The 26,421-nt window shown below is 63.6% G+C and overlaps 2 protein-coding genes across 2 annotated transcripts; one reads left to right on the plus strand and one right to left on the minus strand.

Annotated features, from left to right (window-relative positions):
- Nucleotides 1–1,101: 1,101 nt before the first annotated feature.
- CROCC (ciliary rootlet coiled-coil, rootletin) lies at nt 1,102–16,936 on the plus strand. The gene is made up of 34 exons (XM_032201459.1): nt 1,102–1,207; nt 1,633–1,784; nt 2,553–2,738; nt 2,828–2,911; nt 3,009–3,094; nt 3,172–3,337; nt 3,824–3,930; nt 4,022–4,228; nt 4,319–4,415; nt 4,782–4,877; nt 4,984–5,118; nt 5,500–5,678; nt 5,800–5,961; nt 6,402–6,546; nt 7,178–7,543; nt 8,214–8,407; nt 8,491–8,618; nt 8,946–9,058; nt 9,277–9,399; nt 9,473–9,607; nt 9,976–10,107; nt 10,190–10,428; nt 11,136–11,295; nt 11,432–11,599; nt 12,036–12,372; nt 12,473–12,600; nt 12,674–12,794; nt 13,251–13,414; nt 14,226–14,390; nt 14,462–14,611; nt 15,156–15,347; nt 15,658–15,789; nt 16,119–16,223; nt 16,299–16,936. The coding sequence occupies exons 2-34, from the start codon at nt 1,650–1,652 to the stop codon at nt 16,356–16,358; spliced, it is 5,097 nt and encodes a 1,698-aa protein (XP_032057350.1). The 5' UTR covers nt 1,102–1,207; nt 1,633–1,649; the 3' UTR covers nt 16,359–16,936.
- A 1,650-nt stretch (nt 16,937–18,586) lies between these two features.
- Nucleotides 18,587–24,885, minus strand: MFAP2 (microfibril associated protein 2). The gene is made up of 9 exons (XM_032201496.1): nt 24,800–24,885; nt 21,373–21,450; nt 20,402–20,488; nt 19,938–19,964; nt 19,777–19,863; nt 19,562–19,603; nt 19,165–19,252; nt 18,994–19,067; nt 18,587–18,787 (listed from the first exon to the last, which is right to left on the minus strand). The coding sequence occupies exons 2-9, from the start codon at nt 21,407–21,409 to the stop codon at nt 18,684–18,686; spliced, it is 546 nt and encodes a 181-aa protein (XP_032057387.1). The 5' UTR covers nt 21,410–21,450; nt 24,800–24,885; the 3' UTR covers nt 18,587–18,683.
- Nucleotides 24,886–26,421: the final 1,536 nt, after the last annotated feature.

Genomic DNA, 26,421 nt, shown 5'->3' on the forward strand with positions numbered 1-26,421 from the left:
GTGAGGGACTGCGGGCAAAGCAGGTAAGGGGAGAAGCAGGGAGATGAGGCCTCGTGTGTCCCTGGAGCCCATCGGGGAGCCTCGGGGCAGCTCCTGCATGGATGTTTTAAGAACCAGGACCTGAGATGAAAGCTGTCTGCGGCAGCAGGACGTGTAAATCCTCAGTCCCATCTGCTTGCCCTGGTGTGCTCTCTCCTTTGCTGTTAATCCATGGGTTGAAGGGGTGGCGGGGAGGTGAAAGGGCACTTTCCCTCCTCGGGGGGTGCAAACAGAGGCTGGGAAATGCCAGGAGGGTGAACCCCTGTGGGACCCGAGGCTGGAGTGATGGTTTCGGAGCGGGGATGCCTCCAGCCACAATGCTTGTCCTGCAGCCCCCAGCAGGGGTGGTGCCGCAGGGGATTTTGAGCTCTGATGGACTGACCGGAGTGTTTCCTTGCCGGGCACACACCCTGCGGGCACTTTGCTCGCCAGGGGCAGAAAGTGGCTCCCTGTGGTTCCCTCGGGGTGACAGCAGCTCCCCGGGGGCAGTCACGGTGGGGGAGCTGCGTTGGGGGCTCTGTCCCCGAGGAGGTGAGATGGCAGCGCCGAGCAAAAGGCTTCCCGCAGCAACCTGGCATGCTCGACCCGGAGCTTTTTCCTGCCAGAGCAAACTCCTGGGCTTTAATGAGCTTAACGAGGCTGGGCTTCATTAGGGCTTAACGAAAGGGCTCCTCTCCCCAAGGCTACCAGGAGATCCCAAGCTTGGGGAGCTGCACAGGGGGCGCATCGGGGGATGGCAGAGCAAAGTAAGCGCGTTTCCACCACTTCGGGGCATGGGGGGTGCTTGGCGCTGCTGTTTGGTATTGTTTGTTGTTTTTTTTTTGCCTCCTCCCTTCCTGCTCTGCAAGCAAAAAGCCTCGCTTGCTTGTTTTGATTTGCAAAACTTTGGCTTTGCAAATATCCCGTGGTTTCTCAGCAAAGGCTGCAGCAGCGCTCGGCGGAGGCGTTAGGACCCCCGAGGCATGCGGACACGGCCAGGAAGAGGAGGGCCCCAGCCTGGGAGGGGAAGGCGAGGATTTCGGGCTAATCCTGGCCATGCATCCGCTTTCCGCTTGCAGAGCGGAAGCAAAGCCCCAAAAACCAGGCTGGGATGGGGGCACGGGGCTGCTGAGAGCAGAGGAAAGGGGGGGAGCCCATGAGCACGCCGAAGTCGGAGGCTGCGATCGAGGTGGGAACTCGCTGCGCCTCTCGCGGGAGCAGCCGCCGAGCAGTTTTGGTGCTGCAATCGGCAGATTTGCAGCGGGTTTTGCAAAAATCTGCAGTTGCAAAACCTGCGGTCGTGAAGGCTGCCATGGCAGGAAATACAATGGCCCAAAACTGCTGCAAATCTGCCATCACAAAACTGCAACGGCGAAACCCGCTGCAAATCTGCCACTGCCCAAAAGCCCCCGCGGTTTTTGCAGTTGCAGGGTTCGGGTTCTGTGGTTGCAAAAAGCGAGGCTGAGCTGCGCTGGGGGACCCAGCCTGGGGGGGGGGGAAGAATTTGCAGCTGGGGGGAGAAGAGGGTGAGGGAACAAAGCAGCTCGTGGTGGCCAGGCGCAGGGACCCCTCCTGCGGCCGGATCCGTCCCCTGAGCCCTGTCCCCTCCCGCAGCGGCCGTCCCCGGGGCCATGTCCTCGCTGCTGTCCCTCCAGGAGGAGAACCGCATCCTGCAGCAGGAGCTGTCGCGCCTCGAGGACCTGCTGGCTCAGAGCCGCGCCGAGCGCGATGAGCTGGCCATCAAGTACAACGCCATCAGCGAGCGGGTAGGTCGGCTGCCCGCCCGGCCCCACAAATCCACCCGTTTTGGCCCCAAAACGCATCTCCGGGAGGTGCTGCTGGCGCCGGGCGGTGCCGGGGTGCCCACAACGTGCCGGTGATGGAGATGTTGGCGCCCGGCGTGCTGGGGCTTGTCCTGCGGGACGCACAAAGCATCCCCGTGCCACCCCCGTGGTGTTCGCCCCGCTGCCTTCTTTTCTGCACCGTGGTGACAGGGGCAGAACGAGGCTTTTGGCCGGGCAGGCGTTGCCTGGGGAGATGCAAAACTTGGCCGGTGCACGCTGAGCTCGGCCGGGGCAGCCCAAGCTGGGGGGCTGCCTGGCCTTCTGGGGGTGCAAACCCCTCCCTGCATGCCTGGTTATTAAAATCCCAAGCAAACAGCCCCAAAATACCCAAAGGGAAAATTGCTGCCTCCCTCCCCTTGTGGCCAGAGTGCTGAAAGATGCTTTACTCACCAGCAAAACTGGTGCCAAGCTGCTGGGCCCCAAATCCTTGAGGCTGGGCTATTTCTCAAAGGCAAATTCTTGTTGCAAAATGGTGTGTGGGGTGTGGGGTGTGTGTGGGGTGTGGGGTGTGTGGGGTGTGTGTGTCTCTGCTCGCTTTGTCCGTGCGGGGTTTGCAGCTGCAGGACAACCCCAAAGCAAGGCCGAATTTGCCGGGTCGGGGTGCTGGCACACGGAGGGGGGCCGGGGGTGGTGCTTTGTGTTTTAACGTCCCCAAACGAGCGGCGCTGGGGGTGCTGCACCCCGCGGCAGCTGGAGCAGTCCCTGCGGCTGGAAGCGGGCGAGCGGGACGCGGCGGAGAGCCGGAGCCTGGCGCAGCACAACATCGAGCTGCGGCGGCTGCTGGACGAGGAGCAGGCTGCCTACAAGCGCAAGCTGCAGGCTTACCAGGAGGGCCAGCAGCGGCAGGCCCAGCTGGTGCAGAAGCTGCAGGCCAAGGTGGGTCCCCGCCGGGGGAACGGGGGCGTTTTGAGGTGGGGAGATGCACACCAAGGGTGGTTGTCCCCTTCGCCGTCCCCTCCACCCAGGTGCTGCAGTACAAGAAGAAATGCGGCGAGGTGGAGCAGCAGCTGCTGGAGAAGGCGACGGAGCTGGAGCAGGAGAGGCTGACGGTGAGCAGCAGAATGGGGGGGTCCTGCCCCGGGTGTCCCGGTGTCCCCCCCTTTGCCCGCCAGCACCTCAAAGGGGCTGATGTCCCCGCAGAGCCAGCTGGACATCAGCAGCTCGCAGCTGGAGGAGGAGAGCAGCAACGAGCTGGAGAACACGCTGATCCGGCTGGAGGAGGAGCAGCAGAGGTGCAGGAGGGGGTCCCCGGGGTGCCGAGTGCTGCGGGACCCCCCCGGGATCACCCCCTGGCCCTGCGCCCCCCTAGGAGCAGCAGCCTGGTGCAGGTGAACTCGATGCTGCGGGAGCAGCTGGAGCAAGCCAACGTGGCCAACGCGGCGCTGAGCGAGGACATCCGCAAGCTGACGGCCGACTGGACGCGGGCACGGGACGAGCTGGAGCAGCGCGAGGCCGAGTGGAGGCGCGAGGAGGAGGTCGGGGATGTGGGGCTGCGGGGGGAGAATTTGGGGGCCCGGGGGATGCGGCACAGAGGGATGCAAAGCAGAGGGGGGCTGCACGGGGAGGGCTGGGGGCTGAGAGTGATGTGGGGCAGAGAGGTGCAGCGTGGGGAGGGCTGTGGGACCGTGAGTGATGCTGCGTGGAGAAGAATTTGGGGCTGCAGGGCGTGTGGCACGGGGAGGGGATGCGGGGCAGGGGCGATGCCGCATGCAGAGGGGCTGTGGGGTGCGGGATGCAAAGCAGGGGGAGGCTGCACGGAGCGGGGCACGGTGCTGGGAGCGGGTCTGGGGGCTTCAGGGCATGGCACAGGGAGGGGGCCAAGGGGCTGAGGGATGTGGGGGTGCCGCCCGGCTGCCTTCAGAGGGATGGGGGCTGTGGGGCAGAGGGGTGCAGCACGGAGGGCACCCTGGTGCTTTTCTCCTGCCCCGATCTGACCCCGCCACCTCTCCATCCCCGCGCAGTCCTTCAACGCCTACTTCAGCAACGAGCACGGCCGCCTGCTGACCCTCTGGCGGCAGGCGGTGGCTTTCCGCCGGCACTTCGGCCAGCTGCGAGCCGCCACCGAGAGGTCCGGGGGCTGAAGGAGCTGGGGATACGGAGGGGAGACGGGGACATCGTGGTGGGGCACCCCTCTCATCCCCATCCACCCCCTGGCGCAGGGACCTGGCGGAGCTGAGCCAGGAGGTGTCCCGTGCCGGCCGTGCCGCCCACGCCGCCTGCGTGCAGCTGGGAGCCCACCTGCGGCTGGCCGAGGGCCGGGCGGGCGCCGCGCGGGAGCAGCAGGCGCAGCAGCTGGCGCAGCTGGAGGAGCAGCTGGCGGCCAGGGCGCGCGACGCCGAGCTGGAGAAAACCGCGCTCGGGGACAGGTGGGGGTCCCGCGGGGGGGGCGCCGGGTGTGGGGCTGCCCGGGAGGAGCTGAGCGCCCACCGACGGGTGCTGGGCATCGCCTCGGCCAGGCTGGCGGAGCTGACGGCGGCCCTGGAGCGGCTGCGGGAGGAAGGTGGGGACAAGGAGCGGGCGGTGGCGGCGCTGACACTGCAGCTGCAGAAGATGGTGAGTGCGGGGGGAGGCGTTTATGGTGCGCGGGGAAGGGTTGTGCGCCCGGCTGCGGTGCGTGCTGGGGTGCAGTGCGTGCTCAGATGTGACCCCCAGCACACCGGGGCACGGTGGAAGCTTTGTGCTGCGCACAGTGCACACCAGCACCCCGTGCACACTGGGGCAGGACGTGTAGGAAATGATGATGTGCATGGGGGTGCGGGGTGCTGCACCTAGCCAGGACACAGTGTGCAACGCCAGGGTGTGAGGCGTGATGTGTGCTGGGGGTGCAAGGCACGATGCACGCCGGGCACTTTGCACACCCAGGGCGTGGTGCACGTTGCACGCCAGCCGTACGTGACGCCTCACCGCGGTGTTTCGCAGGAGGCCTCGCGTGCTCAGGAGCCATCAGCAGAAGAGGTGCAGGCGCTGCGCGCGGAGCTGGAGCTGCTCCACCAGACGCTGCAGGACGTCACCCAGGTGCCCCCAGCCCTCCCCTGCACCCCCACTGCTGCCACCCTCTCTGTGCCTCAGTTTCCCCTCCCGTGGTGGAGCCACAGCAGAGCGCTGTCCCCGTCCCTCGCAGGCGGTGCTGGCCGATGACCCCGGGTCCCCGACGGAGCCTCCAAGGCTCCCCTGCCGCAGCCTCTCGCCCGCCGCCGCTGCGGCCACGCTGGGGGCTGTGCACGGAGCCCTGCGGCGCCGGCACTTCCAGCTGCAGGTGAGTGAGGAGGAGGAGGAGGAGGAAGGTGGATGTGGGGGAAGACGGATGTGTGGGTGGATGGATGCGCAGAGGATGGGTGGAGGAGAATTGGGGATGGACGGATGGAGGGACATGGGGACGGATGGATGTGTGGAGGATGGATGGATGGAGGACAGTGGATAGGGGGATGGATGGATGGACAGGGGCTGGATGGATGCCTGGAGGATGGATGGAGGAGAATGGATGGATGGACAGACAGATGGGAGGACAGATAGATGGATGGACACGGGGTCAGGTGGATGGGAGGGCGGGTGGCTGGATGCACGGAGGAAGGATGGAGGAGAAGGGACAGAAGGGTGGGAGGACGGAGGACAACCGCTGACCCCGTTGCTCCCCCAGGAGGCCCGGGAGGCATCGGGGAGCCTGCGGCGGGAGCTGGGGGACAGCGAGAGCCAGCGGGCGGCCCTGGAGCAGCGGCTGGAGCAGCTCAGCGCCGAGGCTGGGGGCTGCCGGCGGGCGCAGGAGGAGGCCCTGCGCGAGGCCGCCCGCCTGCGCGCCGACATCGAGCTCCTGCGCAGGTACCCCCTGCCTGTCCATCCGTCTGCCCAGCTCTCTGTCTGTCCGTCCGTCCCTCCGTGGCCTCTGTCCCTGCACGCCCTCCACCTGCCTGTCCCCACGGCGTGTCCGTCTGTCCGGCAGCGAGCGGGGCCGCGTGGAGCAGGCGCTGGCGGCGGAGCAGGCGCGGGTGGGGGTCCTGCAGCGCAGCGAGGCCGAGCTGCAGCGCCGGGGCCGGGGGCTGGAGGAGCAGCGGGACGAGGCCGCCCGTGCCGCCGAGGCTGCGCGCCAGCAGCTGGAGCACAGGTGGGGACCCCCCCGGTGCCGCGACCCCCCCGTCGGTGGGAGCTCCGACTGCTCCCCCTCCCTGGGTGGGCGCAGCAAAGCAACGCTCCTGCCCCTGCTCTGCCCCCCTCCCCAAAAAGGGGCTGCTGCCCCCACCAAAGGGTGCTGAAACACCCCCCGTGGGGCTGCAGAATAGTGCCTCACCCCTCCCGTGGGTGCTGCCCCCCCCCCGTGGGTGATACCCCCGTGGGTACTCCCCATCCAACGGGTGCTGCCCCCCCCCCAGTTGGTGCTCTGCCCCCAGTGGGTGCCCCCCAGTGGGTGCTGCACCTCTGTTGGGTCCCCCCCATGTGTTCTCCCCCCTTGTCAGGGTACCCCCCAGTGGGTGCTCTCCCCCCATGGGTCCCCCCTCCCAGTGGGTGCCCCCCCCCAATTTGTGCCCCCCCCATGGGTGCCCGCAGCCAGCAGCAGCTGGAGCAGCTGGAGGGGCAGCGGGCGGCGGTGCAGCAGGAGCTGCTGCAGGCGCGGGAGGCGCTGAGCCGGGCGCAGCTGGAGGCCGAGGTGGCGCGGGGCGAGCGGGCGGCGCTGGACGAGGCACTGGCACAGGTGGGTGGCAGAGCCCCTGCGTCCTCCCCGGGGACGTCTGTGTCCCCAGACCCTGTACACGTCGCCCCTGGAGACATCCGAATCCCCAAATGGCACGTGTGTCCCTAGGGGCAGCTGTGACCCCGAGCTCCCCTGCGTCCTCCCTTGGGACATCCAGGTCCCCAAACCCCATGCGCATCCTCCCTGGGGGCCATCTGCACCCTCGATCCCCCTGCATGCCCTGTGGGGTTAGCCACAGCCCCACATCCCCCTGCATCCTTGGGACATCTGCGTCCCCATCCCCCCTACATGCTCCTGGGGCCACCTACGTCCCCAAAACCTCATGTGCACCCTCCCTGGGGACCCCCAGCCCCTCTGCATGCCCCCCAGGACCATGCACACACCCCCAGCCCCTCTGTGCATCCCCAAACCTCACATGCATCCTCCCTGGTGCTATGCACATCCCCAGATCCCTGCGTGTCCTCCCTGGGGACGTCCAGGTCCCCAAACCCTTCTGTGAATCCACAAACCCCGTGGGTGCTGTCCCTTGGGCCACATCCCCAGCCCCCCAGCATGCTCCCAGGGGACACCCACATCCCCAAAACCTTCTGTGCGTCCTCCTTGGGGCCACCCCTGTTCTTGGCCCCGGCAGGCGCAGGGCAGCAGCGCGGAGCTGGAGGCAGAGATGCAGGAGGCACGGGCAGAGGCAGCCCAGCTGCGGGAAGCCCTGGCACGGGGCAGCGAGCTGTCGGCCAGCCTGGCCCGGGATAAACGAGAGCTGAGCCGGACCCTGGCGGGGCTGGAGGAAGAGCGGGAGGCGGCCGGGGAGGCGACGCGGGCGCTGGAGGGGCTGCGGGCACGGCTGGGGCAGCTGGAGCGAGGCCGGAGGGACGTGGAGGCCGAGAGGCTGGGCCTGGAGCGGGCGCGCAGGGCGGCGGAGAGGGGCTGCGAGGGGCTGCGGGCAGAGCTGCGGGCACTGCGCGGGCAGCAGCAGCAGCTGCGGGAGCGGCTGGGGCAGGTGCGGGGCTGGGAGGGGTTGGGGAGGTGCTGGGGGCAATTGGGGGAGGTGGGGAGGGAGCTGGGGGTAATTGGGAGGGGTGGGGAGGGTGCTTGGGGTGCAGTCGGGGGAGGTAGGGAGGTGCAGGGGGCAATTGGGAGGGTGCTGGGGGAACTGGGAGGGTGCAGGGTGCAATTGGGAGGGATGGGGAGTGTGCGTGGGGCAATTTGGGGAGGTGGGGAGGATGCAGAAAGCAACTGGGAGGGTGCTGGGGGGAACTGGGAGAGCATGGGAGGAAACTGGGAGAGTGCAAAGGGCAATTGGGAGTGATGGAGAGGATGCAGGGGGTCACTGGGATGGGTGGGGAGGGTGCTCAGGGCAATTGGGAGGGTGCATGGGGTAATTGGGAGGATGCAGGGGGCAACTGGGAGGGATGGGGAAGGTGCGTGGGGCAATTGTAAGAGTGCTGGGGGAACTGAGGGGATGCAGGGGGTAACTGGGAGGGAGGGGTTGGATGCTGGAGGCAACTGGGAGGATGCTCAGCTCAGCCAGGAGGGTGCGTGGGGCAACGGGGCGGGCACAGCGGGTAACTCGGAGGACGGGGGAAGGCTCCTGGGGAGCAAGGGGGACCGGGAGGGCGCGCCGTGGCCACGGGCGGAGGCGAGGGGTGCCCGTGGTGCTGCGGCCGCAGGCGCTGGAGGAGCAGAGCGCGGCGGGCGAGGCGCTGGCGCAGGCCCGGGGTGAGCAGGAGCGGCTGAGCACGGCGCTGGAGCGCGCCACGCAGGAGCGCGAGGGGCTGGCCAAGGAGGCGGCCAGCGTGGCCGTGCAGCTCGCCGCCGCACAGCGCGACGCCCGCGCCCGCGGCCAGGAGGCGGATGGCCTCAGGTGGGTGCCCCCTGCCCCGACCCGCTGCCCGCTGCCCACCGCCCGGCCGCGTTTCGGCAGCGTGTGTCGTCCCGGGGTGGCAGGGCGGAGAAGGCGGCGCTGGAGACCGGCCTCTTCGAGGCGCAGGAGGAGCTCGGCCAGCTCCGTGCGCGCGGCCAGCAGCTGGAGGCCGAGGGCCGGGCCCTGCGCGTGGCCAAGGAGGGGCTGCAGGGTGAGTGGGGAGTGGGGATGCATCGTGCCGTCGCATCCAGCCTTGGTCACGGCGCTTCCCGGCTTGGTTTTGGGGCGGCAGCCTTGGTTGCATCCTGTACCATCTCGGTTTTGGGGTAGCATCCTTGGGCATTTCACTTAGCTCGATTTTGGGGACCAACATCCTTGGTCACGTCATTTATTGGCTCAGTTTTGGGGCGGGATCATCAATCACATAACTTTTCTGCCCAGTTTTGGGGCGGCATCCTCAGTTGCACCACTTAGATCAGTTTTGGGGGTTTGGAGCCCTCGTTCCCACCACCCACCCGCCCAATTTTGGCCCCGGCAGAGGAGCTGGGCGCCGTGCGGCAGCGGCTGGCGGCGGCGGAGCAGGAGGCGGTGACCCTGCGTGGGACACAGGTGGCACGCGAGGACGAGCTCGAGCGGCTTCGGGGAGAGAAGGTGGGCACCGGTGGGCTCCGGGGAGATGCTGATTTGGGGTAGGGCAATACTGAATTTGGAGAGCGGTGCTGATTTTGGAGGGCGATACAGAATTTGGAGCAATATTTCCGAGGCGATGCCGTTTTGGGGGGAGGAGCGGGAGTTTGCCAAATTTCGGGCTGATGCCGATTTTGGCTCGGTGCTGATTTTGGGGGACCGGTGCCGCTTTTGGGGCGCAGCGGGAGCTGGATGCGGAGCGGGGCCGGTTGGTGCGGGAGCAGGAGGAGCTGGCGGCCGAGCTGGCGGCGGCGCGGACGCAGTGTGATGAGGGGCTGCTGCGTGCCGAGAGCGAGAAGCAGCAGGTGGGTGTCGGGGCCTCCCCCCAAACCGTGTCCCCGGTGTCCCCCAGCCCCGTCTGAGCGTGTCCCCGTGCAGGCGCTGGCGCTGCAGGAGGAGGAGAAGGCGGCGCTGGCGGGGACGCTGGCGGGGCTGCAGCAGAGCCTGGCCGAGGCCACGGCCGAGCTGGAGCGGCAGCGGCACGAGGCCAGCGGGCGCCACGAGCAGCAGCAGGTGGGTGGGGAGGGGGCTGGGACCCCCCCGGGCATGGCACAGGCTCCCCTACTGCAAACCCCGTGCTCCAGGGTTGCAATGCCCCACATCTGGGCGTCCCCCCATTGCCAGCCCATTGCCCAGCCCTCACCTCCTGCTCTGCTGTGAGCTCCCCAAGCCCCCACGATTTGCAATCCCCCCCCCATCTCCCCATCCTTGCAACCCCCCCGAGACCCTTCTCGCTTACAACCCCCCCCCCAGCCACCCACCCCAATCCCATCTCGAGCCCCCCAGTTTCCAGCTGCCCCCTCCCCATTGCAAGCTCCCCGGTGCCCAGCCGGGGCAGGGGGGCTCGGGGGGGGCTCAGATATTTGTGCCCCCTCCCTCAGAGCTTGGCTGCGGAGCTGCACACCCTGCGGGCACAGGCGGAGGCCGCGGCGGAGGCCCACGAGCGGGAGGCCAAGGCTCTCCGCGAGCAGGTGATGGCGGTGGCCAAGCAGCGCGACGGCGCCCTGCGGGAGGTGAGACCCCTCTGCCCCTGCTCCCACCCCTTCCACCCTGCCCCAAAAAAGCCTCCTCCACCCCTTGAACCCCCGGCTGCAGGCGGAGGAGGTGCGGGCGCAGCTGCAGCTGGTGGCGGAGGCGCAGGCAGCGGGGCAGCAGGCGCTGCTGGAGGCGCAGCGGGCGGCACAGGAGAGCCGCGAGGGCCGCGAGGCGCAGCGCAGGCAGGCGCAGGAGGCGCGCAGGGCGCTGGGCGACGAGGCCAGGGAGAAGGAGGCCCTGAGGCGCTCCAACGAGGAGCTGCGGGCGGCCCTGCGGCGCACCGAGGGCGAGCGCATCAGGTGTGAGGGGTGCTCGGGGTCACGGGGGCAATGCTGGGGGTCCCCCCGCAGTGGGATGCTTGGGTTGGGAGAGGCGCGGGAGGGGGAGGTGTCCTGCAGGGTGATGCTTGGGGTCGGGGGATGCTCGGTTTGGGGAGTGCAAGGGGTGGTGCAAGGCATCGGAGGTGATGCTCGGGACTGGGGGGGTGCTCGGGGTGGGGGGGTTAAGCTGAGCAGGATGCCTGGGACAAGGGGGTGGCTGAGCTGGGAGATGGTGGAGATGGTGGAAATAGTGCAGTGCCTTGGAGGGCAATGCTCAGGCTGGGGAGGGTTCTTGGGACAGGAGAATTCCCCATTTGGGAGGTGCTTGGGGTGGTGAGGTGCCTTGGAGTGATGCTTGGGGTCGGGATGATGCTCAGGGTCAGGGCGATGCTCAGGATGGGGGACAACGCTCGGGGCAGGGGAACGCCCAGTTTGGGAGATGCTTGGGGTGGTGAGACGCTTTGGAGGGTGACACTTGGGGTCGGAGTGATGATGAGGATGGGAGGACCCCCCAGGGCAGGATGCCTGGGACAGGGGGCGGCTCAAACGGGGAAATGTGCGGGATGGAGCAACGCCTTGGCGGGTCAGCACGAACATTTATGGCCAAGGCGATGCCTTGGCGGGGGGACGGGGAGGATGGGCACCAGCCCCCCTCCTCCGCCAGCCCCTCTCCCCCTTTTTGGCAGCCTGAAGCGGGCCAGCGAGGAGAAGGAGCAGCGGCTGGCGCTGCTGGCGGGCGGGCAGGCGGCGGCGGCCAGGGAGACGGAGAGGCTGCGGGGGGCCCTGCGGCAGCTGGAGCACGACCGCCTCGAGGCGCGCCGCGAGCTGCAGGAGCTGCGCCGGCAGGTGAGGAGGGGGCGGCGGGGGGACCCCCGCCCCGGCTGGGCCAGTGCTGGGTGTGGGTGGGTGTCTGTGTGTCCGTCTGTCTGTGTCTGTCTGTCTGGAGCCGCCTCCCCCAGCCCCGCGTCGTTTCCTCGGGCAGGTGAAGGCGCTGGACAGTGAGAACAGCAAGAAGAGCAGGGAGCTGGAGGAGCTGCAGGCGCGCGTGGCCCTGGAGGAGCAGCGGGAGGAGGAGAGCCGCCGGGAAGCCTTCGGCCTCAGGAGGAAGGTGGTGGAGAGCGAGGCTGGCATGGAGGCCACCAGGAAGGAGGTGGGGGCTGCTCGGCCCCGCGGGGTCCCCAAGTGTCCCCATCACACCCACGCCCACCCTGTGTCCCCGTGGGTGCCCCTGCTGCTCCGTTGCTTGGTGCCGTGCGTGCCCCCATCATCCCCTCTCAGTCCCTGATGTCCCCATTGCCCTGCTGCTCTGTCCCTGGGGGTCTCCACCCCTCCTTGCTCCATCCCCTGCATCCCAGTCACCCCGCATCATCTGCCACCTGCATCCCTGGGCGTCTCCCATACCCTGTTGCTCCATCCCCTACAACCCAAGGCACCCCCCGTGCCCCATCGCTCCATCCCTTGCATCTCCATCACCCTTTTGCTCTGTCCCCTGCACCCTGGGCATTCCCTGTTCCCTCCCCACGCCCCCAGCACCCCGTCTCTCCCTGCCCCGCACCCCAGCTCTCCCCCTCGCCTCCTTCCCCCAGCTCCAGCACCTGCAGCAGAGGCTGTCGGAGGCGGAGGGCGAGTTCCAGCAGCGGGAGAAGGATCTGTCCCGCAGCCTGGAGGAGGCCCGCGGCCACGAGAAGAAGCTGCTGGCCGATGCCCGCAACCTGCAGCTGAAGATGGAGGCGGCACGGAGTGAAGCGGCCGAGCTGAGCCTGCGCCTGAGCGCGGCCGAGGGCCGGGCGCAGGGGCTGGAGGCTGAGCTGGCCCGCGGCGAGGAGCAGCGCCGGGCTGCCGAAACGCGCCTGGGCAGCCTCCAGTCCGCCCTGCGCCGCACCATGGGCATCGGCCGGGCCCGTGCTGCTTCCCCGGGCAAGGGTGAGAGCACCCCGGGGCTGCCCTTGCACCCTAAACCTTGCTTTAAGGCCCCATCTGGCAGCGTGTCGCCCCCCGTGCCACCCCGTCCCTCTCCTTCCAGGCGGTGCCATGGAGGGAACGGGGACCCCTGGCTCGTCCCCGGACCCCGATGCGGCCACCGAGCCCGAGGTGGTGCGGGCAGCGCTGCGGGATTTCCTGCGTGAGCTGCAGGACGCCCAGCGGGAGCGGGTATGGCCTTCCTCCTGCCCCTGCCCTGCATGTCCCCAAAAAGCTCCTTTCTCGCCCTGTTTTCTCACCCCAGGAGGAGCTGCGGGTGCAGGTCTGCAGCCTGGGACAGCGGCTGGCAGAGGCGGAGGCGGAGCGGGATGGTGCCGGAGCCCGGGCACTGCAGCTGCAGAAGCTGGTGGCTGAGAGTGAGGAAGGTGATGGGGGTGGTTTTGGGGTGGATTCCACCAGATTACTCGGTTTTGGGTGCTGCAAGCAGGTTTCATCTCCCTGCGACGTGTGGCTGCTTGGGATTTGGGCACGCGGCGGAGCATCGTGGCCAGTGGGTGCTTTGGGGGAAAATGGGGTGGGGGTGGTGATGCTGCACTCAAATGCTGCATGCTTTGTGGGTTTCCCCATACGCATCCCAAAATACTAGTAGAACTGCTAAAAAAACATAACAAAATAAAGGATAGAGTCCCTGTAAAGCCCAGTAAAATTGGAACCCCCCCCCGTGCACCCCAGTAGAACCGGTGAAACCCCCACGCATCCTGCACAAACCCCGGTAAACCTGTCCGACCCCACTCGTGTGCACCCCACAAGCCCCAACAGATCCCCGTGCGCGCCCCACAAGCCCCAGCTGAGGTTTGCAACCCTCGGTGTGGCTGCGGCAGGGCGGCGGGGCGCCGACGGCAAGCTGGGCAGCGCGCAGGCTGCTCTGCTGCTGCAGGAGGAGACGCTGCGGCGGGGCGAGCGCGAGCGCCGGGCCCTGCTTGAGAAGGTGTCGGCGCTGGAGCGCAGCTTGCACGCCGCCGAGGGCGAGCGCCGCTCCGCCCAGGTGGGCACCTGGGTCAAAACCCCACCTCTCCCACCCCCCCCAGCTGCACGCAGCCTGGCATGCAAGATGCACACAACCTTCAGGCACGCTGCTTGCCAGCTTGCGCACAAGCTTCCGTGCAAGGTGCTGGCACACAGAGTGTGAGCTGCCTGCAAGCTGCTTGGAAGCTCGCACACAAGCTTGTATGCAAGCTGTATGCAAACTGCTTGCAAGTTTGCATGCAAATTGCATGTAAGATGGACATAAGCTGCTTGCAAACTGCATGCACACTGCTTTCAAGCTCGCACACAGACTGCACACATGCTGCTTGCAAGCGTGCACACAAAGTGCACTCAAGACTCTTGCAAGCGTGCACACAAACTGCATGAATGCTGCTTGCACTTGCATGCAGGCTTGCATGCTCGCTGCTCGCAGGTTTGTGTACAAAATGCTTGCAAGCTTGCACACATGCTGCTCCGTCCCTTCCAGGAGAAGATGAGCATGGTGAAAGCCAGCGAGGCCAAGCTGGTGGAGGACAAGCGGCGGCTCAAGGAGGGGCTGGAGGCTGCGGAGAGCCGTGGAGCCCGGCTGGAGCAGCAGCGGCAGGCGCTGGAGGATGAGCTGCAGCGGGCACGGCTGGCCCTGGGCGAGCAGCAGGCAGAGGCACGGGTGCTGCAGGACCGCGCTGAGCTGCTCCAGAGGCAGGTACGGCCGGCTTGCAATCCCCGTGCCCATTAATTGCCTCCTGCGCTGAGCTGTGTCGGTTTTTATTGGTTTCCCACACCTCTGGGTGCAGCTCAGGGAGAGCGAGCAGCGCGCCAGCACCTTGCAGCTCTCGGTGGAGCGTCTGAGCACGGTGCTGGTGGCCGAGGCCGAGAGCAGCTCGAAGGACCGTGCCCAGGGCTCGCCGCTGACCGACGGCAGCTCAGCCCCGCAGCGCCTGCAGCAGCTCCAAAGCGCCCTGACCGCCGGCGAGCTCGACCGGCGGATGCTGCAGGTGGGCATGGGCACCCCGGGGTGCATGGGGACCCCCTGGGCTCCGTGTCACCATGTGTGTCCCCGCGGCAGGAGATGCTGGATGCAGCCCGGCGGGCGCTTTCGGAGGCACGGGAGGAGAAGAGCGCGCTGCGGGAGCAGCTGCGGGTGCTGCGGGGAGAGCGGGCGGCGCTGGAGCTGCGCAAGGAGGAGCTGGAGGCGCAGGTCCGGCGGCTGCAGGAGGTGGGAGCGCCCAGACTGCTGGCCTTACCCCCGGGGTGCGCTCTGTGCCCTTCTGCCCACTCCGTACAGCAACCTACTGCCCCTGCACAGTACCCTATTGCCCCCATGCAGCTTCTTTTACCTCCTTCCAGCCCTCTTTGCCCCTTTGACAGCACCCTGCACCCTTTTGCCTGCCCCATTTTCCCCCCGCCTTATGGCACCCTTCCTCTCTGTGCAGCCTGTAGCACGCCCTTGCAACCCTTCCTGTCCCTACACCCTTCTGCCTCCCTGCAGCACACTTTGCCCCCATGCAGCACCCTATTGCCTCTCCATGCAGCCCCCAACACCCTTTTATCCATTCCCTCCCTTGAAGCACCCTTTCCCCATAATGCAGCCCCCATTGCCCCACCCCCTGCAGCCCCTTTTTCCCCCGTGCATCCCTTTACACCCCCCATGCAGCTCCCTGAACCCTTTTGCCCCACCTTACAGCCCCCTATTGCCCCATGCAGCCCCCTCTCTCCTCTCTGGGAGCTGCGGGGTGTCCGATCCTGCCCCCCCGTTGCAGATGCTGTTGCAGCAGGAGGAGAAGGAGGCGGCGGTGCTGCGGGGGCTGCGGGCGGAGAAGCGGGGGCTGCAGGAGCGCGTGGGCAGCCTGCAGAGCTCCCTGAGCCAGCTGGAGGCCGAGCGGCGCGAGGCTGAGCGCTCCTCCCTGCGCCTCGAGAAGGACAACAGCGCCCTGAAGAAGACCCTGGAGAAGGTGAGCGCCCACCGCCCCTCTTGGCACCCTTGGGTGCTCTCAGGGTGGCCCCCACGCCCTTGCACCTCTGGGGACACAAACATGCCCCCTCAGTGGCTGGGTACCCAGGGTTGGTTCGCCCAGAAGCAGATTGGGCATGGCTATAAAAAATGTCCTAATAGCACAAAATCATTTCCCGAGCGCAAAATGCGCTTCGTGCAACGGGGGCACGGCTGCGCAGCGGGTGTGTGCGCCTGCACGCGTGCGTTTAGTGCACCGGAGCGAGGCGTGTGACAAAGCAACGCGTTGTGCCCGCTCCTTGTGCACGCAGCTGGCGCGGGAGAAGCTGAAGACGCAGGAGGAGTCGCTGCGGCTGGCGGTGCAGAAGGGCCGCCTGCACCGCTCGCTGGGCACGGCCGAGCAGGAGCTGGCGGAGGCGCAGAAGCACATCCAGGTGCTGCGGGTGGGTGCCCCCGGGCAGGGGACGTGGCCTCGTGCAAAGCTTTCGGCTTCGCTTTGGGGGCAGGCAGTGGCACCCTGGGGTGCTGCTTGCCTGCTTGGTGCACCCTCGTTTTGCAGGGGGATGGTGCTGGGCTGCTTTTGGGGCTTGCTTCAGCTCCGGGAGATGCTGGTGCTCACAGTGGGGTGCTGCCGGGCTCTTTATGGGGCTCAGCCCACCGTGGGGAGATGCTGGTGCTCACTGTGGGGTGCTGCCGGGCTCTTTCGGGCTCCTCCCCACCTTAGGGCCACCCAGCGCCTGGATTTGGGGTGACCCCCCTGCAACTCACCCAGGCGCGGGTGTCGGTGCTGGAGCAGAGCCCCGGGGCGGCGCAGCAGCAGCAGCAGCAGCGGGCGCTGGATGCCCGTGACCGTGGCCACCACCCCCTGGAGCAGCAGGTGAGGGGGGTGCCGGGGCTGTGTCCCCCCCCTGCAGCCCACCCAGGCACCCCCAAACTCACCCCCCCCGTGCAGGTCGCGCTGCGGCAGGAGCAGGTGGCGCAGGAGCCCCGCCGCCACCCCAGCAGCATTTAGGGCCGTTGGGGTGAGCAGAGACCGGCGCAACTCAGCTCACGGGTGAGGGGCTGAGCTCAGCAAACACCTGTGGATTTTTTTTTTCTCGACGTTCCCAAATCCCACTCTTCTACAAAAAAAAAAAAAAAGCATCGTGTTACCGCTGAGACAACACTAGCGTATTTTTGATACAGGTAGGGTTTTCCCCGTTTTTTCTACTGCAGATTTTTTAACCAGGGATTGGAAATAGGACTTTTTGTAGTCCTGGGTGCCACGTGCACACAACGGGAGCAGCAGGAGCGCCGTGGTACCCGAGCGATCAGCTTCCAGTGCTGACCCCGTGGTGGGATGCTCAACAGCTCCTAACTTTTCCTAACACACTCCTCTTTTTTTAACAAAAACTAGTTTGTGCCAGTTTTTTTGCACAAGTCATGCAGGACGGGGATTGTTATTTTTTTTCTACCACTATTTTTGGAGATTTTTTTTTTATTGGTGCTATTGGGGTCTGAATTTGGAGCTTGAGCCAGCAGCAGGCATGAGTGTGGCCCCAACCCTTGTCAACCCCCTCTAACCCTCTATTAAATGTGCAGAAACCCAAACCGGCAGCCTGTGGTGAATTATTTTAGAATGGCAGCCTTTTGGTGGAGGTTCAGGATGTGTAACAAATTATTATTGTTATTTATACCTCCTTGGGGGTGAGTTGCAGCACTTTGCACAAGGGCTAAAGGGGAGAGTCTCAGCACCCTATTTTGGGGTGCTGCTGCCTTCCTGCTCCTTGTTTGGAGCATTGGGAATTGTATCAGGGATAAAACCTGGGGCTCCTGCCCATGCGGGCACTTACAAAGTGGTGGAAGTGCAATGGGAGCTGGCTGCCTGGCTCAGAGGGAGCAGGGTGGCACGCACCCTAACGGGGAACACGATGCTGGTTTTCATTGACCTGCTTCCTGCACACAAATTGCCCCAGATTAAACCCCGGCTGTACCAGAGCCCCAGGGAAACCCCCCAGACACCCCCCTGAACCCTGCAGAGCTGCACACCAGCTACACGAGAGCTGCACAAAAAGCTCCACGCGAGGGGAGCAGAGCTGTGCCGTAAGGGATGCGCTGCATGAGCCGCGCACAACGGGGCGCACGCACACTGCAGGAGCTGCACAGGGCAAGGAAAGGACCCAGGACGGAAGGACAAACTCCATACAGGCTGCAACCTAGGTGAGAACTACACTATAACGTGAGCCGCACGCTGTTGGACAGCTGTGTGCTATGCAGTACCAGATGGCACGGGGGTTACGGGCTGGATCCGGACCTGCTACAGCGCTGCATGCCGTGTTGGAGCCCCACAACCTGTATGGGGGCTGGATGAGCCCTACACGCTGTGTAAGAGCCCCACACCCCACGTGAGGGCTCCATGAGCCATACATGCTGTGTAAGGCTGACACAACACTGTAAGAGCTACAGGTTGTAAGGGCACTGCACACTATGAGAGCTGCACCCCGCTGTTTTTCTATAGGAGAACTGGAGCAAGCCCCTATACAGCACCCTTAAAGTTCAAGCTGCTCCCTATAAGCGAACCAGAAAGTAACCCCAGCCTTTTCTAGCAGATTGCCCTAAAATTGCCCTAAACTCCACTGTAACACTGTGGTGTAAGGGATGAACACGCTATTTCCTATAAGGGAACTGGAGGCCGTCCCAGCACGCAGCACCCAACCCCACCCCATTTCCTACAAGAGACCCGGGAGCTGCCTGGAACCCCGCTGCCATGCCATTTGCTATAGGAGCACCCCAAACCGCTCCAGCGCAGCCCCAAGTGCTGCTGTATTTCCTCCAGCAGAACCTGAGAACTGCCCCAAACAGCCTAAAATACCCCAAAACCTCACAGCCCAGCTAATACCAGCGCTGCCTCCCCTGTGCAGGGCTTGAGGACTGATTTCGGGATGGGGGCTGGGGGGGAGGAAGAGGATGAGGAAGCTCATGGAGGGAGCAGGTGCTGGGGTCCCTGTCCCCATCCCATCCCCGATGATCCCAAAAGATCAGGGACACAAAAAAAAAAGAGACGGGAGCCGCAGTGACCCTTACGCTTTTTCTCTTGGATACTCTACGCAGAAAAATGGGGCGGCGGGGGCTGGCGCCGCCCCCCCCGTACAATATAATAACAAAAGTAATAAAAATAATCACCCCCCCTTTATTCTTATGTGCACCAAAAAAAAAAAAAAAAAAAAAAAAAAAGGACTTTTTTTTTTTTGTTATGCTCTTTCATGCACGGTTTGTTTCTTTAGCACCACGGTGAGGAGCCGGAGCCCGGCGGGCAGGGGAAGGGGCTCGGAGGGTCCCGGCGAGGGGGGGGGCGGCTTCAGCACCCGCCGCAGCTGCGGGCGCAGGACGCGACCACGGTCTGGCAGAGCCCGCTGGTGGCCATCACACCACACTTGGAGAACTTGTCACGGCACAGGTCGGCTGCGGGGAGGCGAAAATCAGTGAGCACTTAGTGGGGGGGACACCGTGATGCTGCCTCCCCCCCGCCCCCAAACTGGTCTGTACTGGTGGCGGAGCGATGCACGGAGCTACCCGAAATATCAGCATCCTCCTCGCCATCGAGGCGCAGCCACCCAAGGGGGGCATCCGAAAAGTGTGTGGGGGACGCGTCCCCTCCTGTCCCTTACCCCGCAGCAGCTCTTCGTGGGCACACACGGTGCGGACGCAGATCTCCTTGTTGATCACGTAGACCCGGCGGAGGCTGCGGGGGGGCAGAAAGCAGAGGGTTTAGCACCAAAAAAAAGCAGCGGGACTCCCCCAGGGGAGGCTGGGGTGGGGTGACAGCCCCCTGCACTCGCCTGTAGAAGCAGATCTCGTTCAGGCACTGCTTGCAGGGCTTGTGGACAGAGTAGAGCCTGGTGCAGGGGTACTGCTCCTCCCGGCAGTCTGCAAGGAGAGCTGGCATCATTTTGGGGTGTTTCACCTCAGATTGAAGCCAGATTCAGATCCAGGGAAAATCCCTGAGCTGCTGGCACGGGCTCAGCAGCGCGTTCTTCCCCATCCCTACTCAAAAGGAGGACAAAACCCCCCTGGGGATAAGGGATGCTCAGCTTGTCCCCGGCACTCTGCCAGCCCAGCTGCTTGACAGAATTCTTATATGGGGAAAATGACTCAATTTGCCCCATTTTTTTTTTTCAATGGGACCAGCAGCAGCATCATGCCCTGAGCAAGGAGAGGAGTGAGACGAGCACTCACCCAGGGGTCCTGGCTCCGTGGGCTCAGTCTCGGGGGCAGCAGCTGGGGAAGGAGAGCAGAATTTGGGGGGGGAACAAGGTTAAAGAGGGAAGGAGAGCATCCCGCTGCCCCCTGCCCAGGCTTTAGGGATGAAGCATCCTCAGGCTGGTGCCTGTGGTGCTGCTCGGCTCAGGAGCAGCACCGTGGTGGGGATGTGGTCGTGGTATCACACCCACCTGGGGTCGGAGCTGGCACGATCTCCTGCTGGGACTGCTGCTGGGACTGGTACCGAAACTGCTCCTCAGGGGTGCGGGGGGTCACATCTGCAGGGACAGAGCCGTGAGGGTGCGCACCCTCACCCCCAAACCTACCTGGCATCCCGTGGCAAAGCACTCACCGTGGTAGTCGTAGTAATCCTGAATCTCTAAGGAAACAAGGGAGAAAAGCAGGATGAGTATTTTTTGTTTTATTTTATGGCACAGGGAGAAACAGCGCATCAGGGTGAGGCACTGCACGTGGGCAAGGTGTTGCAAGGAGCTCCCCAAAGTTTTGCAACCGGTTGGAAAATGTCCCGCGGAGTCACCTCCATCAGCCACACGGGGTTTGTAAAGCCTTAATGAAGGCCTTAGGAGATAATTGGCACCTTGAGGTGCTGACATCGAGGAGGGGAATGGAGAAATGGGGAGGCACTTGCACATGGGATCAAGGAGAGGGAGAAATGGGAAATGTTAGGGGCAGGGATGGAGCAGAGAGCATTGAGATTGATGCGGGAAGAAGCATTGGAGCATGGTACAGGGAAAGCAAAGCTGGAAGGAGGAGGAGGAGAGAGGCGAAGGCTCCCCCAGTCACAGGTGCTCTCACCTGCCTGCTGGTCATACTGGGAATATTGCACCGGCTCAGGGTAGGTGATGCCTTCAAACCTGCTGTACTGGCCCTGGACCAGGAGCGCTGCTGGGAGCACACAGGGGGGCACAGACATCAGTGGAGTGGCCAACACAGCTCTAAACCCCTCTTCCCCGTCCTACTTTTGGGGAAAACCAAGCATTTGCCCCACAGCCATGAGCCCCACACCTTCCCCCAAACCCTTATGTGGGAGCAAAAGGGGGCTGCTCCCTATTTTCTTCCTTTTTTTTTTTTTTTTCTTTTTCCAGTTTTAATCCCGAGCAGCTCTCCCTTTGCTCCAGAAAGTACCAGGATCCCATGGAGCATCCACTGGGTGGGCAATGGCTCCTTTTCGATTTCCATCTGTATTTCCCAGCAGGTGATGGTCCGATGGCCATCCTCCTCCTCCTCCTCCTCCTCCTCCTCCAAGAGGTGGAGGGCAGTGGGATGCTCACCGCCGGGTCCCAGCACCCCTGCCACCTCTGGGGACCACGGTGCCTCACCCAGCTTCCTCACCCAGTGTCTTGCAGCCCTGGGGGGGCTGGCATCAGCCGGGTCCCCCCCCCCACCCGCCGCTGTCCCCCTCATCCCTCGGCCTCGCCTGGTAATGTTTTCCAGCTGTTTTCAGACTTTGTGCTGAGCTGCTTTCGCCTGAAGTTTTCCTGGCTCCGGGCTGCCGGCTTCGCTGACTCGCTCCTAATTTTCAGCAGGGCCTTTGCCAGCCCCAGGGGTTGCAAATAGAATCGGGCTGGGAGCCACCTCCTGGCCCCCTCCCTGGTCGCAGTGCTGGGGGGGGGGGAATTCCCGATGTGTGCCCCCCCACCCCCTGGCAGCTTTGCTCCCTGCATGGTGCCGGATCCCTTTACAACCCCCACCCTAGCCAGAGGCAGTCTCTGGGGTTTGGAGACACCCGGCACAGTTTTGGGGTGGTTTTGGGGCTCAGCACTCACCTGGCAGGCCCAGCAGGACGAGGCACAGCGCTCTCATGGTGACGGGGCCGGGAGGTAGATGCAGGAGTGCGGTGCAGTCTGGATCGGGCAGGGGGAAAGGTGTGGGGTTAGCAACAACCCCGGGCTCCCCATGTCCTGCATCAGCCCCCCTCGACCCTCATGCACCCCTTCAATACCCCCCCATACCCCCAAAAAGCCTTGCAGGAGCAGGGTGCTGAGCAGCAATGCAGCTCGTGACACGGGTGTCAGCATCCCTGAGGGCTGTGGCTGTACCCAGGGGTGAGGGCTGGCTGCTCGAAAATTAAAAGCAAAGGGAAAAAAGACGAAAAGCGAAAAAAAAAAAAAAAAAGAAAAAAAAAAGAAAAAAGAAATTTCCCAATGGTGGGAAGCCAATGCACAGGCTGGGCTATCCGCCCCGAGTGCGTGCGAGAGCCCTGCTCCCATGGGAATTGTGAGGAACAAGCACATGGAATATCCGCGGGCAGGATGGCGAGACCTCCCGGGGAGCCTGGGCTTGGAGCTGGCGACCTCCCATCCCATGCGACCCATCATCTGGACCCTCCCAGCTAACAGAGCCATGAGTGGGGCTGGGGAAATGTGAGCTCAGCCCCCCTGGGATTGCAGACGGAGCCCAGGAAGGCGCCGCAGGGTTTTGAACCCTCGGTACAACCAGTGCAGCCGTCAAACATCGTGCACGGGGACGGGTAGGGAGGATTCGGGCACGAAGTGGTGCTGCTCTTCAAACACTCCCCAGTTTTTGTGGTGCTCCCCTCTGCGGGTGGCACTGTGGAAGCGATGCTTGCTTTGCTCCGGTGCAGGGCTGCACTGGGGCTTTGGTCTTGGGGGGCAAAAATAAAGAGAAGTAAAAAGGATGATGAAAGACTCCATTTCTCTCCCTGCTCCTCACCCTCAGGCTTTTTCCCCACTTCCCATTAAAACCCAGCTGTTTGCGGAGAGCCCAGCTTCCAGCCTGGCTCTTTGCAAAGGGCCCTCGCTGCAGGGAGAGCATGGATTGCCTAAAATCACAGGGAAAATAAAAAAAACACCCTGCTTTCGAGCAAAAGGTGGGTGGGAGGTATGGGGAGGAGCTGGCGGCGGCTGCCCCGCGTCTGCCTTGCTCTCCAAGGGCTGAGTGCTTTCCAAGCAGCGATTCCCCACGCCAGCTCAAGAGGGAAAACTGGGAAAAAAAAAAAAAAGAAACAGAAACAGAAAAAGAAAAAGAAAAAGCCTGCCAAAAAACTTTCATGGCTGCCCTCCTTGGAAATGCAACCAAATGTGTCTGTCTGTCCAGGACGAAGCATGCCGTCTTCCCTGGTGCGGGATGGGGACCCCTTCCAGCTCTGCTGATGGGGATGGGAAACTGAGGCAGGGGTGGAGGGGAGCCCAAGTCACCGTGTCTTGTTCTGGCTGCAAAATTTGGGCTGAACTAGCCCGTCCGTGGCAGGATGGTCCCACACATGCACCCATGCTGCCTGTCTCCCTGTGGTCCCCGCTGGGGAAGGTTGGGTCTGTGGGACCAGCAGAGCCCGCACCTTCTGGGGCCCGTGTCCTAGACCTGCTGCACCATCCAGGGACCACATCCTGCGCCATCAGCAGAGCTCAGCACCTCCTAGGACCTCATCCCTGGGCTCACCCAAGCACTGCATCATCCAGCAGTTGTGCCCTGCACCACCAGCAGGGTTGCAGCCCCTATGGTTCCCGTCCTCCCCCATCCCCAGGCTTGTAGGTACTGCAGTCGTTGCCTTCCAGACCTGACCAGGCTCTGGGAGATCCATGGAGCCGGGCCCTGCCTGAGCTGAGCTTGGAGAACCACACTTGGCCGAATGGGCCCCAAATGAAGCCTGGTCCCCTGGGGTGTCCCTGGGGCCCTGCCACCCGCAGCCCTGCCCCATCTCGCGTCCCACAGAGTGCCGGAGCTGGGATTAACCCAGGCAAAACATGGGCTGAAAGGGATTGCGTGGGGATGAGCCCCGGGCTTCTGTGAGGCCTTATCCAGACTGGGTGGGCAAGGTCTGGGTTTGGTCCCCAAACCACCCTGACCTGCCTGGGACAGCTCAGGCAAGGCCCGGGGCCCACCTCTGGAGGCACCACAGCCGTCCTCCCACACGGCCCCATCTCTTGGAGCACCCAATTTCTGAATTTCCCCCAAAACCGGGGATCTTCTGCTCCCCTAGGCCCTGCTGAGAACATCCCCAGCTTGTGGGGCTCAGCTGGGAAATGGGGCCAGCTGCTGCATCCTCGCTGGGGACACGGTGCCACCACCACCGCCTCCAGACCCCAGCTCCCATTTTGGGAGATGTGTGGAGCGAAGCTGACGGCGGCCTTGATGTCTTCGCCCACCCGACACCGAGACTTTCCACAACGTGTCCGCAAAAAGGCACGGGGCTGGGGGCACAGCCGCCCCCCTCCTGCCCCTCGCCCACCCAGGGCTTCTCCAAACATCAGCCCCCGGAGGTGCCCCGGCGGGGGGACCTCTGTGTCCCCTCGGCGCAGGCAGCGAGCGGGGGTCCGGCGGCTGCCCCGAGCCAGATGTTTTTGCAATGCACATCTGGGAACAATCAGTCCCGCAGAAAGAACACCACAGCCTCTGCCTTTCATTCTGCTAAACCCCACCTTCCCCAGCCTTTTTTCCCCTCCCCCAGCTTTTTTTTTTTTCTTTTTCCTTTTTTTTTTTTTTTTAAAGCTCTCCAGTTGCCAGAGAGTGCGAGAACAAAGGGAATATGAAAGGATTCAAATTTTCTGGCCCCCGACCAAAGGTTAAAAAAAAAAAAAAAACAAAAAAAAAACTTTGCTGCGCTCTCCCCCCTGCACGCCTCCCCGTTTTCACACAGCGCAATTCCAGCAGGGTCCCCCTCCTCGCCTGTCCCCCCTGGATATAAATAAAATAAAACATGACTGAAGTGTTCAAAATCCCGTCTGTACGCGCTGGTTCCAGGAGGGGGGGGGAGGAAAAAAAAAAAAAAGTAAAATAATCCAGTTTCCTTCAGACGTTGGGGTATTTTTAGACTGATTGAAGCGGTTACAAATGGGCCACAGCAGCTGTCAGGCTGCGAAGTTTCCGAAGTTGGGGTCCCCCAAACCGTCGCTGCCTCTCCAGAACCCCAAAATCCGTGGGAGTTTTCTTCCCAGGAGCTCAAAGGGCTGGGAGCGGCTTTGGGGCGCTCGCCTTGCCCCAAGGATGAAGTCGGGAAGTTTTCAAAGCAAGCTGGCAAAGCCAGCAGTGGACCCCCAGCCTCCGCTCCCCAAAACAGGCCTTGGCCCCCCAAACGGGCTTTGGCCTCGAAACAAGGCTTCAGCCCCCAAAACGGACTTTGGCCCCCAAAAACATGGTTCAGCCCAAAATTGGGGCCACCAACGCGCGGACGCGGAGGATGCGCGGGGCCAGGGGGCATTGCCCCCAGTGCCGGGGACTCCGCTCACTCCTTACCGCTTTGGATGCTATGAGCTGCCTTCGCCCTTGCCCAACGCCTTGGTCTCTTCTCTCTGGGCTCAAAAACTCCGAAATGAGAGAAAAAGCTCCTACCTCCAACATGGGGGCTCCACTGGGTCCTAATGCGACACCTGATCCGGCCCCTTCCTCCTCCTCGCCCAGACAGATGCTGCCTGCCGGGAGAGATTAAGAAAAAGAATAACAACAAAAAAAAAATAAATCAATGAGCACACATTGATGCAATGGGCTGTGCGAAACTTTGGTATTTTTTATTTTTTTTTTAAATCCGGCTGGATTTTGACCTGATTGCAGGAGAGAGGCGGGAGGAGGACTTTGTGCAGTTTTGGGCCGTGGGAGGGGGTCCGTGGTGTGGGTGCTGGTCTGCAGCAGCTGCTCCTTGAAAAATTGGGGCAACCCCAAGAAATTGGGGTGCTGCCCCCGCATTTGGGGTTTTGCTGCGCTTGCCCCTGGTTGTAAAAAAAAAAAAAAAAAAAAAAAAAAAAAGAGGTGAGGGGGGGCAGGCTTTTAATGGAGGGGGTGAGCCCCCCGCTTTGTCCCTGGGGATGGGAGGCAGAAGGGGGGGACGTGGGTGCCACAGCACCCATTGCACCTGGATGCTGCAGCTGCAAGAGCGCAGCAGATTTATAGGTTTATCCTGGAGAAGGGGGGTGGGTGGAAATACTGCCCCCCCTCCCCTTTTCCCACCCGGGCCATGGGCGCTGGCTGCAGCGTTTGCTGCTGGCCGTGGGGCCCCTTTCCCCCGAGCCGGCGGGTTTCCGGCAGCCAGTGGGGGCACAGGGCAGTGCGAGACCCCACAAGGATGGGGGCTGCTCGGCTTGCAGTGGGGGTGATGGAAAGCCCAAAGCCCCCCCAGGCCCCCTGTAACCCTGCCCATGGTGCTCGCCCTGCTGCGACATCGATCCCGGCGCTTTGGGCTAAAACCCTGCAAATTTGAGGTGTGTTCCAAACCAGCTGCCGAGCAAATTCATGCCTGGGGGCTTGGGTGGAGGCAGAGCGCAGAGCAGCACAGCCCCTCGGGACAAACAGGATTCCCCCCCGGGGAAGCAGGCAGTTTTGGGTGGGGAGGAAGGGGAGCCCCACGGCAGCTGTGGCACCCCAAATGCCTATGGATGATTCCTTCACTATGTTTTGCAGGAAGGAGGGGGGCCGACCGCTCTAAAAACAATGAGAAAATCCAAGGTTTCAGATGAGAAAGAGAAAAAGGAGGAGGGGTGAGGGTGGGTGAGGGGCTTAGGGTGCTCCTATCTCACATCAGGCCTTTTATCCACTCCTAGGGCTCTGCAGGATGGATAAATCCACAGCTCCCACCACATCTCGCAGCTGCTGCCACTGAATTTCTGCCTCCCCCAAGGCCTGGGCCCCAGCTCTGCCCCACGTTAAACTCTCCCAGTGACTCCATGCACTTTACACCCGGGGGCTGCTAACCTGGGAACACCCCACAGAACCAAACGAGGAGCGGGGGGAGGCAAAAAGCAGCGTGGCTGGGCACCTGCTCCAGGCCAGACAGCACGGGGACTGAAACTGCTGCCACTGATCCTGCCCTGGGCTTGCTGGGGCCAAATCAGTGGGAATTTGGGAGCTGCCGCTGCCCCCAACAG

Source organism: Aythya fuligula, chromosome 21 (assembly GCF_009819795.1).
Source record: "Aythya fuligula isolate bAytFul2 chromosome 21, bAytFul2.pri, whole genome shotgun sequence".
NCBI classification, from domain to species: domain Eukaryota; kingdom Metazoa; phylum Chordata; class Aves; order Anseriformes; family Anatidae; genus Aythya; species Aythya fuligula.